The sequence below is a fragment of the Nematolebias whitei genome, chromosome 1, assembly GCF_014905685.2.
Source record: "Nematolebias whitei isolate Nwh7 chromosome 1, NemWhi1, whole genome shotgun sequence".
NCBI lineage: Eukaryota > Metazoa > Chordata > Actinopteri > Cyprinodontiformes > Rivulidae > Nematolebias > Nematolebias whitei.
The window spans coordinates 94,150,078-94,172,270 of NC_056498.1; the positions used below are offsets into that span (position 1 = coordinate 94,150,078).

Consider the following 22,193-nt stretch of genomic DNA (forward strand, 5'->3'; position numbering starts at 1 on the left):
TCAGCGAGGAAATCTACAAAACACACCAATAAACAGAAAAAGGAGAACAACAGACGTAAAAACATTGTCATCCCTTATGTTGCTGGAGTATCAGAGAAATTCAGAAGGATCTTCAACAAACACAAAATCCCAGTACATTTCAAACCCAGCAGGACTCTCAGACAGAGGCTGGTCCACCCTAAGGACAAAACACCCATACACAAACAGAGTGGTGTAGTGTATGCGGTCTAGTGCAGCGAGGACTGTCCAGACCTCTACATTGGAGAAACTAAACAGCCTCTTCACAGACGCATGTCTCAACACAGGAGAGCCACCTCCTCTGGACAAAATTCTGCAGTTCACCTCCACCTCACAGATAAGGGACATTCTTTTGAGGACCAAAATGTGCACATTTTGGACCGAGAACACAGATGGTTTGAGAGGGGGGTGAAGGAAGCAATTTATGTAAAAAGAGAAAAGCCGTCTCTTAACAGAGGAGGAGGCCTCAGATTTCCACTTTCAAAAACATATAATGCAACTTTAAAACAGATTCCCAGCCGTTTTTCACACCTGATGGGAACAGAGGGGCCTCGACTGTGAATTAGAGGAACAAAGACCTACTGTTTAGGTTTTTTTTAGGTGTGAACTGCCAATCTACATATACAGTATGTGTGTGTGTGTCTTATCTCACTCAGCCTTATAACCTGTATCTCTCACTCTCTGCTCTTTGAATTGAGAAAGCTCCTCGGATGAGGAGCGAAACGTCTTCTGTTACAAATAAAGTCCAGTTGTTTTTGTATTGAACGCTTTTTGAAACCATGAATAGTTGTTTTTTCCTTATTTATTTTAAGCTGTTTTGCTAGAAAGCTACCTGATTTATTGTTCTACTCAAAATTTTATTTTCTGAGTCGTTGTATTAAGAATTTAGTTTTTTTGTTAATAAGTTCATTTAATTCTAATTTTGCTTTACACATTTTCTCCAGCATGTCTTTATCTTGGGAGACTTCTAACAATTTAATGGTTTCTTCTAATTCCTGAATATGTTTAATTTCTTTTTTCTTCTTATGTGATGAGAATGAGATTATTTTACCTCTCATCAATGCTTTCCCTGCCTCCCAGAGAACAGATGCTGATGTTCCAGGCAAGTCATTATACTCCAGATAAGAAGCCCACTCTTCTGTAAAATATTTTTATAAAATCATCATCTTCAAGCAATGATATATTAAATCTCTAGTTTATACTTTTTGGGACTTCTTTTCTGTTTGCTAGATTTAAACAGACTGGAGCATGATCACTGACAGCTATAGGGTGTATCTCAGTGTCCGAGATATCCATCAACAACGAGCTGCTGACTAAAAAATAATCCGGACGAGAGTAAGAGTGATGGACAGGTGAGAAGAAAGTATACTCCCTATGGTTCGGGTGAAGAGATCTCCATGCATCGCAAAGTCCGTAATCACTCATGTACTGTTTAACTATATTTATGGACTGCCATCTGCGCTGAGTTCCTGCTTTACTACATCTGTCTAATTCTTCATTTAAACCAAAGTTGAGGTCACCTCCAAGTATAAGTGAGCAATCCAAGTGATCAGACAATGCTGAGAAAAAAATCATGAAAAAAAGAGGTGTCATCAACATTTGGGGCATATATGCTGACAATACACAGCTTGTAGTTATTTATACAAAGTTTTATTATTAAATATCTAACCTCTGGGTCTGTAACTGTGTCTAGTACTGTAAAATTAAAATTTTTGTGTATTAATATTGTCACTCCCCTTTGTCTTGAGTTATAGCAGGCACAAAACACATCAGGAAATTCAAGTGATTTAAGACCATCTGCAGTTGTAATAGATTTATGAGTCTCTTGTAAAAAGACAACATCTGCCTGTAGTCTTTTAAGCTGGTTTAAAATTCCTAATCTTTTTTGCTGAGTACTGGTTCCATTGACATTCCAAGTCATAAACCTTAATGTGCCCATAGTTGTGCGTGAGTAGCTAAAGTTGACCAGCGCATGTCACCATAGAGACAAATAGATCCAACTAAAATCACAGTTATTGCTTGAGATTGCCTGTTTAGATGTTTAGAAACACACAGTGAAGTTTGAAGTGGAAAGATACAAGAACATTGAGTAGAAGCTGGCTGTAAGAGATGTTGAAAGATATAAAGTTCTCTGGTGTGTGTGTGCGAGTGTGTGCGCGCGTGTGTATGTTTTGGTGTGCTTGTGCGTAAATGTTTGTTGGTAAAGAAGAGAAAAAGACTGATGAAGTGATGTGGTAACAGATAAACGTAAAAGAGAAAATAAAAAAATAAAAAATAAATAAAAAGGAAAAGAGAGGGAAAAAAACCAAACCAAAAATAAATAAATAAAATAGCTGTGACACCGTTCACCACCACCAGTGCAGACACCTTACCAAGCTGTGCTTTACATTTTATTTACAAATGCCAGTTAATTTACCTCCAGTGTTACAAGCGTTAAACCAGGACTATTCAACTAAACTGCCCAGGGGGCCACAGTCACTGAGAGCCAAGCGCTCAGGGGTCAGATATCCACTAGTTCTTATCATTAAGTTACTTTGTTTTATACTCTAGTTTCGTTTTAAGAGTGAACCCATTGGTGGACCGAACCCAGCTCACCCGTGGGCCCGACCCGGCCCGCGGGCCGACAGTTGAACAGCCCTGCTTCAAACTAACCTGTTGTTCCTTTTAATAAAGCCACGGAGTGACGTCCTGTTCCCTGAACAACTGACCATTAATATAAAGTTTGTCTACAGCCACCGTAGCTCTGACTCCCTCAGACATATATTTCTTTCTGATTGGAAACAAAACTCGCCTCCGATCGAGGATCTCTTTAGGAAATTGATCGTTCACACTGACGTTCGTCCCACGCAGCTCTCTGCCCCGATCTGCTCTTTTTGTTTAAAGTGCTCAAATTTAGCGATAATTGGTCGAGGTTGCTTGTTATCGGGCTTCTTACCTCCGAGCCGGTGAACACGATGGAATGTGATGTTTTTTACCGTCTCACTTGGGAGTTTCAGCTGATGTTGTATAAACTCACGGATCGTAACTTCAGCGTCCTCCTCTGCTCGTTCTGGGATCCCTGAGAAGACAAGATTGTCTCGCATGCTCTGAGCTTGAATATCCAGGATGGACTCCTTCATTTTCCTTTTATCTCTGGACAGCTGCGTGCACCTGGTGATGATGAGCTGCTGAGGTCACGTGAGAGCTGTGCTGCGTGAGTAACATGGCAGGTTACTGCTAAACAAACGATTCAACTCAGGTTAAACAAGCCAATATATTACAATCAAGCATAATAAATATTGTTAATAATAACCTCTACATATTGTTTCAATAAACCAAAACTGGACGAGGAAACCTTGAACAGTCTGGAGAGTTACATGGACGACTGTTTTGAAAACATCGTGATGGGTAAACCACAAAAACACACCGCATCCACGGCCACACCAACTCCTAAACGCACGCGTTCGCAGAGCTCAACCAGCACGTCCACCTCTCAAGAGAAAAGCTTCACTGATATCCTGGGCTCTATAGACAAGAAGCTAACCAGCTTAGATGCCCGGCTGGCCCTGGTGGAGGTTCTCCACAAGGAGTTCCAAGCACTGAGGGAGTCTCTTAAGTTCAGCCAAGCTCAGGTGGCGTCGCTCGCTGCAGAGAACCAAACTCTGAGGGGTAACGTTAAAGAACTCACAGAGAAGATGACGCAAACTGTTATATCTCAGTGATACATCATCTGATCTGGAAAAGATTTTTGGTGCATTATTAGTGAACACTTCTAGACACTAAAAAAGTTAAATCTGGTCCTCTGGACATTCAAAAAACAAAACAAAGCAAAACAAAAAAAAATGTAGAAACGTTTCGTCTTCCATCTATTCTGTGCTCGTCATGGATTGTCAATAACGAACACCTTGGTCAAGCATAAGGGTGTCCATTTGTGCCCTTGGCACCAGGACACCCTAGGCCGCAGTTCGATGATCGACTTTGTCATCGTCTCATCTGATTTGCGGCCACATGTCTTGGACACTCGGGTGAAGAGAGGGGTGGAGCTGTCCACTGATCACTACCTGGTGGTGAGTTGGCTCTGATGGTGGGGGAGGATGCCGGTCAGACCTGGCAGACCCAAACGTATTGCGAGAGTTTGCTGGGAACGTCTGGCAGAGTCTCCTGTGAGATGGAGTTTTAACTCCCACCTCCGGGAGAACTTCGAACATGTTCCGAGGGAGGTGGGGGACATTGAGTCTGAGTGGACCATGTTTCGTGCCTCTATTGTCAAGTCAGCTTACCGGAGCTGCAGCTGCAAGGTTGTCGTGCCTGTCGCGGCGGCAACCCTCGAACCCGATGGTGGACACCGTCGGTGAGGGATGCTGTCAGGCTGAAGAAGGAGTCCTATCGGGCCTTTTTGGCCTGTGGGACCCCGGAAGCAGCTGATGGGTACCGGTAGTCCAAGCAACATGCGGCTCGGGTGGTCGCTGAGGCAAAAACTCGGGCATGGGAGGAGTTCGGAGAGGCCATGGAGAATGACTTCCGCACGGCTTCGAGGCGATTCTGGTCCACCATCCGGCGTCTCGGGGGGAGAAAGCTGTACGCCACCAACACTGTTTATAGTGGGAGTGGTGTGCTGCTGACCTCAACTCGGGATGTTGTGGGTCGGTGGGCGGAGTACTTTAAAGACCTCCTCAATCCCACCGGCACGTCTTCCACTGAGGAAGCGGAGCCTGGGGACTCTGGGTCGGGCCCTCCAATCTCTGGTGCTAAGGTTACCAAGGTGGTTAAAAAGCTCCTCGGTGGCAGGGCCCCAGGGGTGGATGAGATTCGCCTGGAGTTCCTTAAGGTTTTGGATGTTGTAGGGTTGTGTTGGCTTACGCGACTCTGCAATATTGCGTGGACATTGGGGGAAGTTCCCCTGGATTGGCAGACCGGGGTGGTGGTCCCGTATTCAAAAAGGGGGACCGTAGAGTGTGTTCCAAACTACAAGGGAATCACGCTCTTAAGCCTCCCTGGTAAGGTCTATTCGGGGGTTCTGGAGAGGAGGGTCCAACGGATAGTCGAACCTCTGATTCAAGAGGAGCAGTGCGGTTTTCGTCCTGGCTGTGTAACACTGGACCAGCTCTACACTCAGCAGGGTCCTGGAGGGTGCGTGGCCCAACCGGTCTACATGTGCTTTGTGGACTTGGAGAAGGCGTTAGACAACGTCCCTTGGAGGGCCCTGTGGGGGGCCCTGTGGGGGGTACTCTGGGAGTATGGGGTACCGGGCCCTTTGATACGGGCTGTTAGGTCCCTGTATGACCAGTGTCAGAGCCTGGTCCGCATCGCCGGCAGTAAGTCGGGCTTGTTCCCGGTGAGAGTTGGACTCCGCCAAGGTTGCCCTTTGTCACCGATTCTGTTCATAACTTTTATGGACAGAATTTCTAGGCGCAGCCAAGGTGTTGAAGAGATCCGTTTTGGTGGCCTTAGGATTATGTCTCTGCTTTTTGCAGATGATGTGGTCTTATTGGCTTCATCAGATCATGATCTACAGCTTTCGCTGGAGCGGTTCGCAGCCAAATGCAATGCAGCCGGGATGAATATCAGTTCCTCCAAATCCGAGGCCATGGTCTTGAGCCGGAAAAGGGTAGAGTGCCCTCTTCGGGTCAGGGAGGAGGTCCTACCCCAAGTGGAGGAGTTCAAGTATCTTGAGGTCTTGTTCACGAATGAGGGAAAAATGGAGTGTGAGATCGATAGGCAGATAGGTGCAGCGTCTGCAGTGAAGCAGGCGCTGTACAGGTCTGTCGTGGTGTAGAGAGAGCTGAGTCAAAAGGCGAAGCTCTCAATTTACCGATCAATCTACATTCCTACCCTCATCTATGATCACGAGCTTTGGGTTGTAACCGAAAGAATGAGATCTCGGATACAAGCGGCCGAAATGAGTTTTCTCGGCAGGGTGTCTGGGCTCTCCCTTAGAAATAGGGTGAGAAGCTCGATCATTCGGGAGGGACTCAGAGTAGAGCCGCTGCTTCTCCATGTCAAGAGGAGCCAGTTGAGGTGGCTTGGGCATCTGTTTAGGATGCCTTTTGGACGCCTCACTGATGAGGTGTTCTGGACACGTCCCACCGGAAGGAGGCCCAGAGGAGGACTCAGGACACGCTGGAGGGGTTATATTTCTCTGCTGGCTTGGGAACGCCTTGGGATTCCCCCGGAAGAGCTGGCTCAAGTGGTTGGGGAGAGGGAAGTCTGGGCCTCCCTATTTACCCTGCTACCCCCGCGACCCGACCCCAGATAAGCGGAAGAAAATGGATGGATAGATGGGCCTCCTTCACTCCTTTCTCAGAACATCGTTCCTCTCTGTCCAAGATGTGAACATCTTCATCCATGAAAGAGTGACCTCTGGCCTGGAGATGAGTGTAGACCACAGAGTCCTGGCCTGATGTTGTTGCTCTTTTGTGCTGGGCCATCCATTTGGCCAGTGGCTGAGTTTTTCCCATGTAAGACTTATCACAGCCCTCCTGACACTGAACAGCATACACAATATTACTCTGTTTGTGCCAGGGAACTGGATCTTTGGGATGAACCAGTCTTTGCCATAATGTATTTTGGGGTTTAAAAGCCACTGGGACGTTGTGTTTAGAAAATAAATGTCTCAGTTTCTCTGATACTCCCTCAACATATAGGTCTGGGTCTGGGTTCTTCCTTTTCACCTGATGGCTGACTAGAGTCCTGTTTAGGTTTCTTCTCTGCTTTCAGGAAGGCCCAGTTAGGATATCCACATTGCTCTAGAGCCTGTCTTGTGTAGGATTTCTCCTTCTGCCTGGCTCTTGAGTTAGTGGGGACACTGTCTGCTCTGTGGTACAGAGTCCTGATAACTCCTAACTTGTGCTCCAAAGGGTGATGGGAGTCAAACTGCAAATACTGGTCTGTGTGGATGGGTTTGCGGTACACCATCATTTTGCAAATGTCCACTATCAGAGACTGAGATCTCACAGTCTAAGAAAGCCAACCTGACATTTTTTACATCTTCTTGTGTGAACTTGATGTATTTATCCACAGAGTTGATGTGGTCAGTAAAATGTTGGACTTCTTGGAATTTAATTTTAACCCAGGTGTCGTCAACATACCTGAACCAATAACTTGGTGGTGTCCCTGAAAAGAACGTCAAGGCTCTCTTTTCTACCTCTTCCATGTACAGGTTGGCAACAATAGGAGAAACTGGAGACCCCATAGCACACCCATGTTTCTGCCTATAATATTGCTCCCCATATGTGAAGTAGGTTGACTGTAGGCACAGTTTTGTGGAAAGCGTGGTCCTGCTGCTCAGAGTGGTGTCTGATTTTAATTTTAAACTGATCACATCTACTGCATCATCAACAGGAATGCACGTAAAGAGTGATGTGACATCAAAAGAGACCATTGTTTCATCAGTCTCCATGATGACATCCCTCACCTTATCCACAAAGTCCATGGTGTTCTGTATGTGATGTTTTGAGCTGCCAACTAAACGGATGAGTACAGACACCAGATATTTGGAAACATTGTAAGTGACAGAGTTAATCATGCTAACAATTGGTCTTAAAGGTACACCTTGTTTGTGGATTTTGGGTAAACCATACAGACTAGGTGTGGCCTCCCCTGGTTACAGTCTGTGGTACAGAAAACGGTCCATAGCTTTGTCCTGTTCCAAAATTTTCAGGCAGTCTATCAACTTCTTCTTGTAACCACTTTCTGGATTTTTTTTCAGAGGTTCATAAGTGGTTAAGTCACTAAGGAGTGTCATAACTTTCTCATGATTGTCTTTCTGGTTCAAAATCACTGTGCATCTTCCTTTGTCTGCTGGGAAAATTATGATGTTTTTGTCCTTGCTAAGAGTGGTGAGTGCATCCCTCTCCTCTTTACTGATGTTGGAAGGTGGTGGTTTGGCATTGCTGAGGCAGTCTGAAACTTTGATTCTGAGTTGTTCTGCTTCACCCTCTTTAATTTTGTTGTTGCGGATGGCTGATTCTGTGGCTGTGATCATTTCCACCAGATTAATTCTACTTGGTGCAACCGCAAAGTTCAATCCCCTGGCAAGAATCTCTGTCTCCGGCTGGGTGAACTGTCTGTCAGATACATTCTTCACTAGGGGTTGAACGAGTATATAATGTTTAAACTCGACATTAACATAATAAAACCCGAGTAGAACTCGATTATTTGATGACGTCATTGATCTCAATAAACAAAAATAAATAAATAAATAAAACTGCAAAAAAAGGTAATTATTTACAAAAAAAAGACCAACAAAACATTGGGAGCGTATATTATGCTCCTACCATTTATCATACTGCAAATAAGTCATATGAAAAACTAAACTATTAGCTATTATTATTAAACTGCAAATGTGAAGAAACAAGCAGCACGTCAAAAACAAAACTTAAACCAAAACTGTTTCTGGTTCGGTGGATTGGACCCGGTGTTACCCCATACTCTGTGACCTGCAACAGTGCAACACCGCCCCCTACGGTCATACGGTGGTCACATAATATGACGTCACTACGGATACTCGACGTAACATTTTTAACCTCAATAGATGTCCTAGCAATCGAAGTGTAGATTACTCGAGTACTCATTTAATGCCCTATTCTTCACCCACTTTTCTGTCTCCCTGGCATGTAATTGTGTACTGGAGTGTTGTCTTACACTGAATGTGTTGTTATTGGAATTGTAATGGTGTTGATGAGTTAAGAGTAAGTTAAACTTGACCTGGAGATGAGTGTAGACCGCAGAGTCCTGGGGCCTGATGTTCCTTTTGGCCAGTGGCTTTTTAGACTTTCTTGTTGTCAAGTCTTGGACTTGACATGCTGTGCTAAGCGTGCCTGATCTGTACAGTCTATCACTTGTTGAAGTGTGGTCTGATCTAGGCACGTTTTAAGTTTTTGTTTAATGTGCTCTTCTTTGGCCTTCAAAGCCTCAATAGTAAAATTGGTCTGTCTCACCCGTTCATTCAGCAGCTGGGTCTGTGCCTTCTGCAGGATCTTGCTTGCCCGCTGACCGAAGATTTTAGTTCCAGGCTCTTGGGAATGATGCCACTTTGTTGACATCTGAGGTTGAATCGCAAGTGGTTCCTGTAGTCTGCCCTCTTCCTTGCTGTTTTCTCAAACTCTCTAACTAGTTTGAGACAATCCTGGCCAAAGTGATTCAAAATATCCAGATGCATGCTCAATAATCCAGGTAGAAAAATCTAAAAATAAGTTAAATCTGGTCCTCTGGACATTCAAAAAACAAAACAAAGCAAAACAAAAAAAAATGTAGAAACGTTTCATCTTCCATCCGAAAGACTTCCTCAGTCTGAGGTGCTGTATTCAGCTCAGTCTTATAAATAGCACCTTCTCAGAGTGGATCAACCAGTGTTGCTGCTGCCAACCAAAACCAGCTACTCACATGGTCAAGAAGAACCATCAGCCTAACAGTGTATCATTGATGGTATGGGGTTGCATGAGCGCTTGTGGCATGGGCAGCTTGCATGTCTGGAAAGGCACCATTAATGCAGAGAAATATGTTCAGGTTCTAGAACAACATATGTCCCATCCCACCACATGTCCCAGTGGATACTGGATTACCTCACTGGATGCCCACAGTATGTGAGGACACAGGACTGTTTCTCTGACATGCTGGTCTGCAGTACAGGGGTCCCACAGGGAACTGTCCTGGCACCGTTCCTCTTCACCCTCTACACTGCAGACTTCACCATTGACTCCCCACACTGCCATCTGCAAAAGTTTTCTGATGACTCTGCCATAGTCGGCCTCATCACAGGTGAGGACGACAGAGTACAGACAGCGGAATCAAGACTTTGTGGACTGGTGCCAGCAGAACCACCTCCTGATCAACGCTGCTAAAACTAAGGAGCTGGTTGTGGATTTCCACAGGCACAGGTCCACCTCACTTACCCCGATGAACATCCAGGGTGTGAACATCGAGATTGTGGACTCTTACAAGTACCTGGGTGTTCACCTGAACAATAAACTGGACTGGTCTCACAACACTGATGCACTTTACAGGAAGGGTCAGAGCAGACTCTACCTTCTGAGGAGACTGAGGTCTTTTGGAGTGCAGGGGGTGCTCCTGAAGACCTTCTTTGACTCGGTAGTGGCATCAGCCATCTTATATGGCGTTGTGTGTTTGAGCAGCAGCTTATCATCAGCTGAGAAGAAGAAGCTAGATAAGCTCATCAAGAAGGCCAGCTCTGCGCTTGGATGCCCCCTCGACCCATGCAGGTGGTGGGAGACAGAAGGACTCTAGCTAAAATAACATCATTGCTGGACAACGTCTCCCACCCCATGCATGAAGCTGTTGCTGAACTGGAGAGCTCGTTCAGTGACATATTCCTGCATCCTAAATGCACAAAGGAGCGTTACCGCAGGTCCTTTCTCCCAGCAGCTGTTAGACTCTACAACCATCACTGCTCCCAACAAACTCTATAAGGATTAAATACATGCTGACCTCTGCTAAAACACACACTCTGCCTGTAGTACTGTACTGTAAATAGTCTGCCATTCTCAATGTTCCAGTACATATTGAACATTATTATTGATATTGTTTATCTTATTTCTTTTTATATTGTATTGTTTATTAACATTAGGAACTTTTGTGTGAAATCTTTTTATCTTTTTAATCTGTTGCTGCTGCTGTTACACTTGAATTTCCCATCCGTGGGACAATAAAGGCTGTTTCTATTCTATTCTATTCTATTCTATTCTATTCTATTCTATTCTATTCTATTCTATTCTATTCTATTCTATTCTATTCTATCTAGACGTCATCTCTTTCAGGGAAGACCCTGCATTTTTCAACACGATAATGCCAGACCACATTCTGCAGCAATCACAACATCATGGCGATTTACTGTAGGAGAAGGATCTGGGTACTGAAATGGCCAGCCTGCAGTCCAGATCTTTCACCTATAGAGAACATTTGGCGCATCATAAAGAGGAAAGTGCGACAAAGAAGGCCCAAGACGATTGAACAGTTAGAGGCCTGTATTAGACATGAATGGGAGAGCATTCCTAGTTCTAAACTTGAGAAACTGTAAAATGGAAATGTAGTGGCATCTACATTAAATACTCTTGGGTTCATTAAATAAAACAGTAGACACCTTAGTTCTGTTTGACAGCAAAATGGGGGTTTTATTTGAAGCTTTGCCTCTAAGGTGGAACAGCCAGAAAATACCTCGGGACCTCAAAAGACAGAACCCCTCTCTAAATACAGTTCAGTTCACTTTTATACTCTCCGGCTTATGTAAGGACCAGCACACGAACATACTTGTTTTTGCCAAAAGAGTTATCTGGCATTTGCAGATTTCCATATAAGAGGATGTTATTCGACCGATCACTATTACTGGAGACACTTTCCTGGGTTTGTGACAAGATATTTGACGCACAAATTTTCCGTGAGGAAAACACACTCCTTTTTCCTGGCATTGAGACACAGAAAACAAATTCCTATCAGGTCAGGTTGACATGAACACTCCGGTTGTTAAAACAGTTCTGATGGGAAACAGTCTTATACAAGCAGTTGATCTTACGCCCAGAAATTCCTGGTACTTTTAGATAAACAAGTACAGGTCAGCTCAAGCACATTTCAGAATCTGTTAAAAGCAAGTTCTGTTGAACACAGTTGTTGTACGTTAAACTTGGGCCTTATTAAACAGATTATCCAATTAATAAAGTTTCTTAGATTTTACAGTCTCCTATGTCCCCAGACGTCTGTTGAGTGTTGTAAGAAGAAGGGGGGATGCCACACAGTGGTAAAAATGGACTTGTCCCAACTTTTTTGGGATTTGTTGACGCCATGAAATTTGGAAACAGATTTTTCCCTTAAAATGATACATTCTTTCAGTTTAAACTTTTGATCTGTGATTTGTGTTCTACTCTGAATAAAATATTAGATGTTGGCACCTCCACATCATTGCATTCAGTTTTTATTCACAATTTGTTTAGTGTCCCAACTTTTTTGGAATCCGGTTTGTAAGATGGAGCTAGGTTGTTGAGAGCTTTTAAGATTAGAAGTAGGATTTTGAATTCTATTCTGGATTTGACAGGTAGCCAATGGAGAGAAACTAAAACTGGAGAGAGATGATCTCTCCTACTAACTCCAGTTAAGACTCTGGCAGCAACATTTTGGATCAGCTGAAGACGTTTTAAAGAAGTATTTGGACACCCAGTTAATAAACCATTGCAATAGTCCAGTCTAGATGTGACAAATGCATGAACCAGTTTTTCTGCACCATTTTCAGATAAGATGTGTCTAATTTTAACACTATTATGCAGGTGGAAGAAGGCGGTTCTAGTAACGTTTTTAATGTGGGGGATAAAAGACGTCCTTATCAAAAATGACGCCAAGATTTTTAACATTAGAACTGGAGGCCAGATTAATGCCATCTAAGGAGGGAGAATTCATAAGGTGTTCAGGTCCAAAACCTCAGTCTTGTCTGTGCAAAAGGAGAAAATATAGGGTCATCCAGGTTTTTGTCTTTGAGACATGCTTGTATTCTAAGTAACTGATTGGATTCATTGGGTTTAATGGACAAATATAATTGTTTGTCATCAGCTTAACAATGAAAATGTATCCCATGTTGTTTAATAATTTTACCTAATGGAAGCATATATAAAGTAAAGAGTATTGGTCCAAGCACTGAGCCCTGAGGAACTCCATGACTAACTTTGGTGTATGAAGATTTATTATTTACATTTACAAACTGGAATCTATCAGATAGATATGATTTAAACCATTTTAGAGCTGTTTCTGTAATCCCAATATCATATTCAAGCCTTTATATTAAAATATTGTGATCAACTATCAAATGCAGCACTGAGGTCTAACAGGACCAGTATAGACACAAGTCCATTGTGTGAGGCCACAAGAATATTATAAGTGACTTTTACTAGTGCTGTTTCTGTGCTATGATGAGCTCTAAACCCTGACTGAAACTCTTGAAACAGATTATGTCTTTGTACATGTTCACGCAACTGACCTGCAACTATATTCTGTAGAATTTTTGAGATGAAAGTTAGGTTAGATATAGGTCTATAATCGGCCAGAATTTCTGAATCAAGGTCAGACTTCTTAAGTAAAGGTTTAATTACAGCAACCTTAAAGCGCTGTGGTATCTAACCAGGGCTTAATTTGTAAACTGATTGATGCCGGAACTGCGAAGGGGGGTGCATGGGTGGGTCGTGGTCCATGGGTCCTCTCACAGGAAATTTTGAATAACATAGATGCCATTTCCTGCATTTTGGTTTATTTTAACAGGTTGTTATACATCAAAATTTACTTACATTTGTAAACTCTAAATTACTATTTTGGAGAACAGCAACAGGTTGAGTGTGAATTAGTGTGCATTCACACCAGCCCTGTTTAGTCCGCTTTAATTGAACTCTAGCTCGTTTTCCTAGGAAGTCCGATTCGTTTGGGGAGGTGTGAACGCACCATCGAACTCTGTCACGGAACAAAAAGGCGAACTCTGGCCCGGGCTAATACCTAGGTCTCGGTCCGGTAGAAGAGAACTCCAACGCAGTTCGAGTACATTGTGAATGCAATCAGATGCTCCACAAGCAAGAAGTGGAGTACAGTGCAGGGCAAACAAATACGCATTTCTCTTACCTTATATGGAGCCGTCAGCTGCCTTGTGTGAAAAACAACATTCTCCATGGCCTTCTGCCTCATCTTCTGCTCATTCTGAGTCCATTTTTGAAAAATGACAAAATATAACTCCTAAAACTGCTAAAACTTGATGCCACTCCATTTTTGTTTTTATTTCCAGAAGAAGAAGAAGTGTCTTCAGAGGTTTTTGTGTTGTTTCTTTCAGAAGTTCTTGGTGCAGCGCCCCCACAAGTGAGTGGGGGAACAAGTTGGTTCAACAGGTTTGCTCGACTTCACAGTGCAGTGTGAATGCAAATGCACCAGCTCAAATGTAAACAAAATGTTATAAATATTGGTCCCCAACCGAACCGAGTCTACCGGATTATCAGGTGTGAAAACAACCTTAGAGCAGCACCAATTCTGTCAGGTGTCCTAAAACCCCCTCCTCCCTCCCCTCACTTCACGGTCCTGAGCTGAATTCGTCTCCGCTCTTGCTCCAGTCTTGTGGCACAGTTTGAAGCAGCTGAAGGATTCAATTCTCTGTTGCCCAAGTATCATCCATCCATCCATCCATCCATCCATCCATCCATCCATCCATCCATCCATCCATCCATCCATCCATCCATCCATCCATCCATCCATCCATCCATCCATCCATCCATCCATCCATTTTTATTAAAGTAAATTGGACTGTCTTTTTGACATTTTGATCGCTGTTGTTATTTTTTCAAATTAGTGCCTTTGTTTTTAAATGTGACTTATAATGTGAAGAACACATTAAACATTTATCTCTTTGTATTTTTAATTTATTTTTTACAGTAATCTTTTCTTATTTATGATGTCTGAAATGCAGCAGGAGTTCAGACACCTGCTTATGTGCACTCACTAGAGCTGTCTGGAGATGTTTCTGTGCGTAATGTGCACTGTCTGCAGGGCATTTATTTATTCTGTTGAATAAATGATCGTTCCTGTTTCGGGGTCTGAGAGGAGGAGAGAGGGGGTGTTTTTCAGTGCGCAGCCCCACTGAGTAAGGACAATATTTGGAGGGGAGGAGAAGAGGAGGAGAAGTGAAGGATTCTGCGCATAATCTCTGTGCGTAAATGTGACAGTCTGTCCCTCCGTCCTCACCCCCCCCCCCCTCCACCTAGAGACTCCTCTCCTGCTCCTCGAAGGAGGGTGTAGCTGCTGAAACATCCACTCCACAGACTGGGTTCACCGGGCTAAAGGCAACGTCTCCTCCTTGTATTCTTAATAACTAATCAAAATAAAAATGCGGGATGACTTTGAACTTTTAGGAGCGGAGCTTCCATATCCGATCAAAGAGTTGCCGGAACAGAATGGGCCAAAATGAGAGAGTTCCCAGATCTTGTTCCTGCAGGATCCGGCTCAAATTAACCACTGTACGTAACCATTCATTAAAGGAAAATTAAGTAGATCACAAATGTGGACATTAATTAGGGGAATACCTCTTTAAACAGTGTGGTTGTGATGGGATCTAGCAGGCATGTGGATGGTTTGGATGAGGCTATTAGTTTTTTTACAATTCAGAGAGCCCAACAGGACAAAAACATTCCAGACACAACTCAGGGTCTAGTGAAATTTTTAAAGTTGTCTCATTTGACAGGGGACTAGGGATAGTAGAAGGAAGGATGGTTTGAATTTTCTCTCTAATTGAAATAATTTTATTTGTAAATAATCTCATGAAGTCATCACTACTTATAGTTGTATGGATACATGGTTCAACAGAAATGGGACTACTAATTAGTCTAGCAATAGTACTAAACATAAACTTAGGGTTATTTTTATTCTTATGGTAAATGCTAAATGGACTGTAGTTACAAACCGGATTCCAAAAAAGTTGGGACACTAAACAAATTGTGAATAAAAACTGAATGCAATGATGTGGACATGGCAAATGTCAATATTTTATTCGTAATATAACATAGATGACAGATCAAAAGTTTAATCTGAATAAATGTAACATTTTAAAGGAATTGTTGATTCAAAATTTCACAGTGTCAACAAATCCCCAAAAAGTTGGGACAAGTAGCAATAAGTGGCTGGCAAAAGGAAATTGAGCATATAATGAACAGCTGGAAGACCAATTAACACTAATTAGGTCAACTGACAACATGATTGGGTATAAAAAGAGCTTCTCAGAGTGTCAGTGTCTCAGAAGCCAAGATGGTAAGAGGTTCACCAATCCCACCATTGTTGCGCAGAAAGATAGTGCAGCAATACCAGAATGGTGTTACCCAGCGTAAAATAGCAAAGACTTTTAAGTTATCATCATCAATCGTGCATAACATCATCAAAAGATTCAGAGAATCTGGAACAATCGCTGTGCGTAAGGTTCAAGGCCATAAAACTTTACTGGATGCTCGTGATCTCCGGGCCCTTAAACGTCACTGCACCTCAAACAGGAATGCCACTGTCAAGGAAATGACAGAATGGGCTCAGGAATACTTCCAGAAAGCATCGTCAGTGAACACAATCCACCGTACCATCCGCCGTTGCCAGCTGAAACTACAGTGTAAAGAGGAAGCCATTTCTAAGCAAGTTCCACAAGCTCAGACGTTTGCACTGGGCCAGGGGTCATTTAAAATGGAGTGTGGCAAAATGGAAGACTGTTCTGTGGTCAGATGAGTCACAATTTTTGAAGTTCTTTATGGAACACTGGGACGCCATGTCATCCGGACCAGAGAAGACAAGGATAGCCCAAGTTGTTATCAACGCTCCGGTCAGAAGCCTGCATCACTGATGGTATGGGGTTGCATGAGCACTTGTGGCATTGGCAGCTTGCATGTCTGGAAAGGCACCATTAATGCAGAGAACTATGTTCAGGTTCTAGAACAACATACGCTCCCATCTAGACATCATCTCTTTCAGGGAAGACCCTGCATTTTTCAACACGATAATGCCATACCACATTCTGCAGCTATCACAACATCATGGCTACGTAGGAGAAGGATCCGGGTACTGAAATGGCCAGCCTGCAGTCCAGATCTTTCACCTATAGAGAACATTTGGCACATCATAAAGAGGAAGGTGCAACAAAGAAGGCCCAAGACGATTGAACAGTTAGGCCTGTATTAGACATGAATGGGAGAGCATTCCTATTTCTAAACTTGAGAAACTGGTCTCCTCTGTCCCCAGACGTCTGTTGAGTGTTGTAAGAAGAAGGGGGGATGCCACACAGTGGTAAAAACAGACTTGTCCCAACTTTTTGGGGATTTGTTGACGCCATGAAATTTGGAAACAGATTTTTCCCTTAAAATGATACATTCTCTCCGTTTAAACTTTTGATCTGCGATTTGTGTTCTATTCTGAATAAAATATTAGATGTTGGCACCTCCACATCATTGCATTCAGTTTTTATTCACAATTTGTTTAGTGTCCCAACTTTTTTGGAATCCGGTTTGTATATAGCACCTTTCTATCTTATCAAGATACTCAAAGCGCTTTACACTACAATCTCTGCCCTCATTTACCCATTCATACATCACTCTACTAGATCTACAAAGCTACATGAACAAATCATTCTAAAGAGGTTAATCAGTGCTCTATCACATTCATACACCGATGGAACACACATCAGAGGCTATGAGGGGTTCAGTATCTTGCCCTGGGACATTTTGGCATGTGACTGCTGGTGGATTCGAACCCCCAACTCTTGCATTGGAGGACGACTGCTTTAACCACTCAGCCACAGCTGCCTCTATTAAAGATGAGTAATATAAAGTTCTAGCTTTACGGAGAGCTTTCTTGTATTTAGCAGACTATCTTTCCAAGTTAAATAAAATTCTTCAACATTAGTAGAGCACCATTTTCTCTCCTGGTTTCTAGATGCCTGCTTTAAAAGCTGGTGCAGTGACCTGGTGCAGCAGCAACAACCTGGAACTCAATGCCTGGAAGACAGTGGAGATGATTGTGGATTTCAGGAAAGCCACAGCTCCCTCCCTCCGAGCCGACCATCAGCTCCCTCATCAAGAAGGCCCAGCAGAGACTGTACTTCCTGCGACAGCTGAAGAAGTCCAAGCTGCCGGCCAAGCTGATGGTGCAGTTCTGCACGGCCATCATCGAGTCCATCCTCAGCTCCTCCATCATGGTGTGGTACGCCGGGGCCACTGCCAGGGACAGACTCAGACTGCAGCGTGTTGTGCGCTCAGCTGAGAAGGTGATCGGCTGCAGCCTTCCATCCCTCCACGACCTGTACGTCTCCAGGACTGTTAGGCGAGCAGGTCGGATCACAGCTGACCCTGCTCACCCTGCACACGGACTGTTCGAATCACTCCCCTCAGGCAGGAGGCTTTGGTCCATTCGGACCAGAACCTCCCGCCATAAGAACAGTTTCTTCCCCTCTGCTGTTGGACTCCTGAACACTCATAATGTTACCTCATAATTTCTGCTTTGGTCACATTCATTCAACCTTTATTTAGACAGGTAATCCTATTGAGCCTCGAGGACTCATTTACAAGAGAGACCTGATTTCAACAAAGAAAGATGACAACAATGGACAACAGCAACAACAATAAACAATTATAAAAAGTCATACTGCAATTTTTTTTGTTTAGTTTTTTACAAATAGATGGCTAAAAGAAAAAGATAACAAAAAAACCAGCTAGATTCTACATTACATCTGTATTATAATTGAATACTCCATCTGTACTGTTTTCTAAGTTTTTTATTGTTTTTTATTGCATGGGTGCACACATGTTTTATGTTATGTTTTTCATTTTTACTTTATTTTACTTTATTATTATTCGCACCTTTATGTCGAAGCAAATTCCTAGTTTGTGAACCTCGTTCATTGACATGGCAATAATAAACTGATTCTTATTCTTCTAAAGTACGTAACTCAGAATTGAACCAAGGAGCCAGTTTCCTTTGATTAATTACTTTCTTTTTCAGCTGAGCAATTTTATCAAGTGAAGTTTGCAATGAAGTTGTAAGATGATCAACTAGATGATGTAAGTCACTGTTCTCTGATGCATTACTCTGCAAAACAGAAGAAAACATTGATGGAAGAGATTGTTTAAATTTGGTTACAGCGTTTTCTGATAAGCACCTGCTAAGATGAAATTTACTCTCAGTGACTGTGTAGTCATTTAATGTAAACTCAAAGGTTATTAAAAAGTGGAGATAAGCTAAAACTGGAGATATGATCTCTCCTACTAACTCTAGTTAAGACTCTAGCAGCAGCATTTTGGATTACTGAAGACGTTTTAAAGAAGTATTTGGACACCCAGATAATAAACCATTGCAATAGTCCAGTCTAGACGTGACAAATGCATGAACCAGTTTTTCTGCAGAATTTTTAGATAAGATGTTTTTAATTTTAGCAATATTATGCAGGTGGAAGAAGGTGGTTCTAGTAACGTTTTTAATGTGTGGGTTAAAAGACATGTCCTGCACCATCCCATCCCATACCAATTTATTTCTAAAGCATTTAAAATACAACATAGCAGCCATCCGAAGTGCTGTACAAAAATAAAAACAAAAAACAGTAAAACAATAAAACCACCTAAATATATATAAAAAAAATAATCAGAACATTACAAATAAAATAATACAACATTAAGACACAGATGCTGACTCACTCTAGGTTAATGCCAATGGACAAAAATGTGTTTTTAAACGAGTTTTAAAAACAGAAAGTGATGGGGCCTGCCTGACCTCCAGCGGCAGCTCATTCCACAATATAGGAGCCAGAGCTTAAAATGCTCTGTCTCCTCTGGATTTATAAAAGGTTTTCGGGACTTCTAAAAGCATCTGGTCAGAGGATCTAAGAGCATGTGATGTCATGTAAAAGTGAAGCAGTTCAGACAAACAAGAGGACTAAGACTGTTCAAAGATCACACCAAGATTTCTAACATTAGCTCTGGAGGCCAGATTAATGCCATCCAAGGATGGCGAAAAACTGAAAAATGTATTCTTAAGATGCTCAGGTCCTAAAACCAAAACCTCAGTCTTGTCTGTGTTCAAAAGCAGAAAATTAATGGTCTTTACCGAGCATCTTAGTCATTAAGGCTGACATCCGTTGTCCCGATGTCTCTTCTGACTGTCCATGAACTCATCTTGTCCCTGTGTCTCTTCAGACTGTCCATGACCTTGTCAACCACCATCCTGTGCAGACAGGATGTAGAGGACATTTTAGTCCCGGCGATGAAGTTAGTTTGATGAATGATCTGTTCTGACAGAACATCCTGAAGCCCTCCAGCCTGAGCAGAAAATGGACAGTGTAGTGGCTGACCTCCCCAGTGGTCCACTCGATTTCTACAGGAAAGAGTCCTCTTTCAACTGGAAGGACATGGTTCTGTTCATAGATGGAAAGGAACTACACCAGTTTAAGGTTTGTCAGGTTCTCAGTTCTACCCTCAGGTAGCTGGTCTTTGTAAATGATTTTGAATCTTCTATGTTCTGATTTAAATGTTTTGTGTTCTATTTCTGCTGCAGCAACAAGTGTTTAAGATGCTGGAAAACAATCCTCTGTTTGCCCGTCAGCCTGGAGAAGATGTTCCTGTTGAAAAGAAGAGAGAGCTGAATTTCCTCAGGTACCTGCCTAATAACTGCTCTGATTCTTTGGTACCTACATGCAGGGTCCTGGTAGTACTCGGCATGCTGCTGATTGTGAGTAAAGATCCTGAGTGCTGGTGAGTCCAGTCTATCTGGCAGTGGAAATTCAGTTTTAAACCTCGGGTGTTGGCAGGACTTAGGTTGACAGTGAAAGTTGTCCCTGTTCCAAGGAGCAGTTGTGACACTGGTGTGGTGACCACCAGCAGCAGCTGAGCACCACCAGTGCCCCCAGGGGTGGAAGGTGGGCCAGTGGAAGACAGGCTGGTGTTACGTGGCATCAGTAGGTTGTCTTTTTTCCCCTTGTCCTGCCCGGCATTGTGGCACTCATAATTATTGTCTGAATGTCAAGCTGAGGCCCAACATATTTACTTTCACAAGCAGAGCATTCTGGTTGGACTTACTGCTCCACTTGATATATAAATAAAACTTTTTTAGAATTAGCTTTGGGTTTGTTTCAGATGTAATGGACTCTGGGATGAAAAAACAAAAAAGAAAACGAAGTAGAAAAGTGGGAGAAGGGTTAAAAGGGAAAGAAGGAGAAAGGAGTAGAGGGGAGAGAGAGGTATAAAGAGAACACAAACCAACATGATTGAAGTCTGCCTCTAGACCTGCGGAAAGAAAAAAAAGACAAAACCGAGAAACCACAACAACAAACAACATATATAATAATACTTATAACATCATTAGAAAGTATTTTATTTGGTACATGGTAGTACAAGATGTATTAGTGGCCACCACAACCCAATTGAGTGTATCTGATAAACACCTGAATCTAAACACGTGTGAGCATACTTGTCACTGTGGGCGACTGTGGCTGAGTGGTTAGAGCAGTCGTCCTCCAATGCAGGAGTTGGGGGTTCGAATTCACCAGCAGTCACATACTTAAGTGTCCCTGGGCAAGACACTGAACCCCTTGTTGCCTCCGATGTGTGTCCCATCGATGTATGAATGTGATCCAAAGCACTGATTAGTCTCATTAGAATGAGATGTTCAATTAGCTTTGTAGAGATCTTGTAGAGTGCTGTATGAATGGGTAAATGAGGACACAGATTGTAGTGTAAAGCGCGTTGAGTATCTCTATTAAGATAGAAAGGCGCTATATAAGTACAGTCCATTTACAGTCCATTTATACGGGTTCTTCATAAAAATGTTCAATAGTGCATGTGGGGACCCATCCCCACAGGACACAATGGTAACACAGGGAAGACTGGAACCACAGATACACAGCGGCCCCCAAGCCCGGAGCTCTGGGAGTCCCCCAACAGGGACAACCGCACACACCCAATCACCCAGCCCCAGATGCTGAGAGCCGCCAATGCACCGGCGGCAGGGTGGCCCACCACCTGATTGGAGAGCGACAGGGGGAAGTAGATCCCACATTAAATGGGGGGCCCAAATTGATCCAAGAAAGGGGACCATCCAAAACCCAACCCGAGACATAAACAATCACACACAGACAGCCCGACAGAGCCTCTGTCGGGCCATCCATGCACCCTACCCACCCGACATTGACCGCAAGCCGGCCCCAGGCCAGGAGCCAGAGCAGCAAGGAGCAGCAGCCGAGGAAGGCTGGCCCAGTGCACCAAGGACCAGACATCTCAAGAGCTCCGCACCACAGGCCCGGAGAAGCCCCGGTACGCCACCTACACCCCCCCACATACACATAGCACCCCCACCGCGAATGTCACACCAGGCCGACCAGCCAGCGCCCCGACAAAGTGAAGCCACGCCCCCAACCGCTGCCATACACCACCAATGACCACACACACACAACCACAGCTGACACCCCTCTGGAACCTGGCAGCCACCCCAGCCAAAGGGCGGGACATCGCAACCAGGAACCTTGATCAAAAAAATCCAAACAACCCAGGGAAAACCGGAGCTCCGGCCCTGCCCCCAACCGCTCCCCAAGGCCCAAAGCCCACCCACAGCCCAGACCCCAATCAGGCAGCCTACCCTCCCTCCCTGCCCCCTGACCCCAAATGTCAAACGGAGAACGGGAGTGTAAGGGGGAAAAAAAATAAATAAATAAATAA

General features: G+C 43.5%; 1 protein-coding gene across 1 annotated transcript in view; it reads left to right on the forward strand.

Annotated features, from left to right (window-relative positions):
* acox3 (acyl-CoA oxidase 3, pristanoyl) overlaps nucleotides 1-22,193 on the forward strand; it is a gene marked incomplete in the record, with an annotated part of 494,152 nt that overhangs the window by 58,429 nt on the left and 413,530 nt on the right. The window contains 2 exon segments of the mRNA XM_037681288.1: nucleotides 19,782-19,933; nucleotides 20,038-20,135. Of these exon segments, the coding sequence (XP_037537216.1) occupies nucleotides 19,814-19,933; nucleotides 20,038-20,135 (218 nt within the window).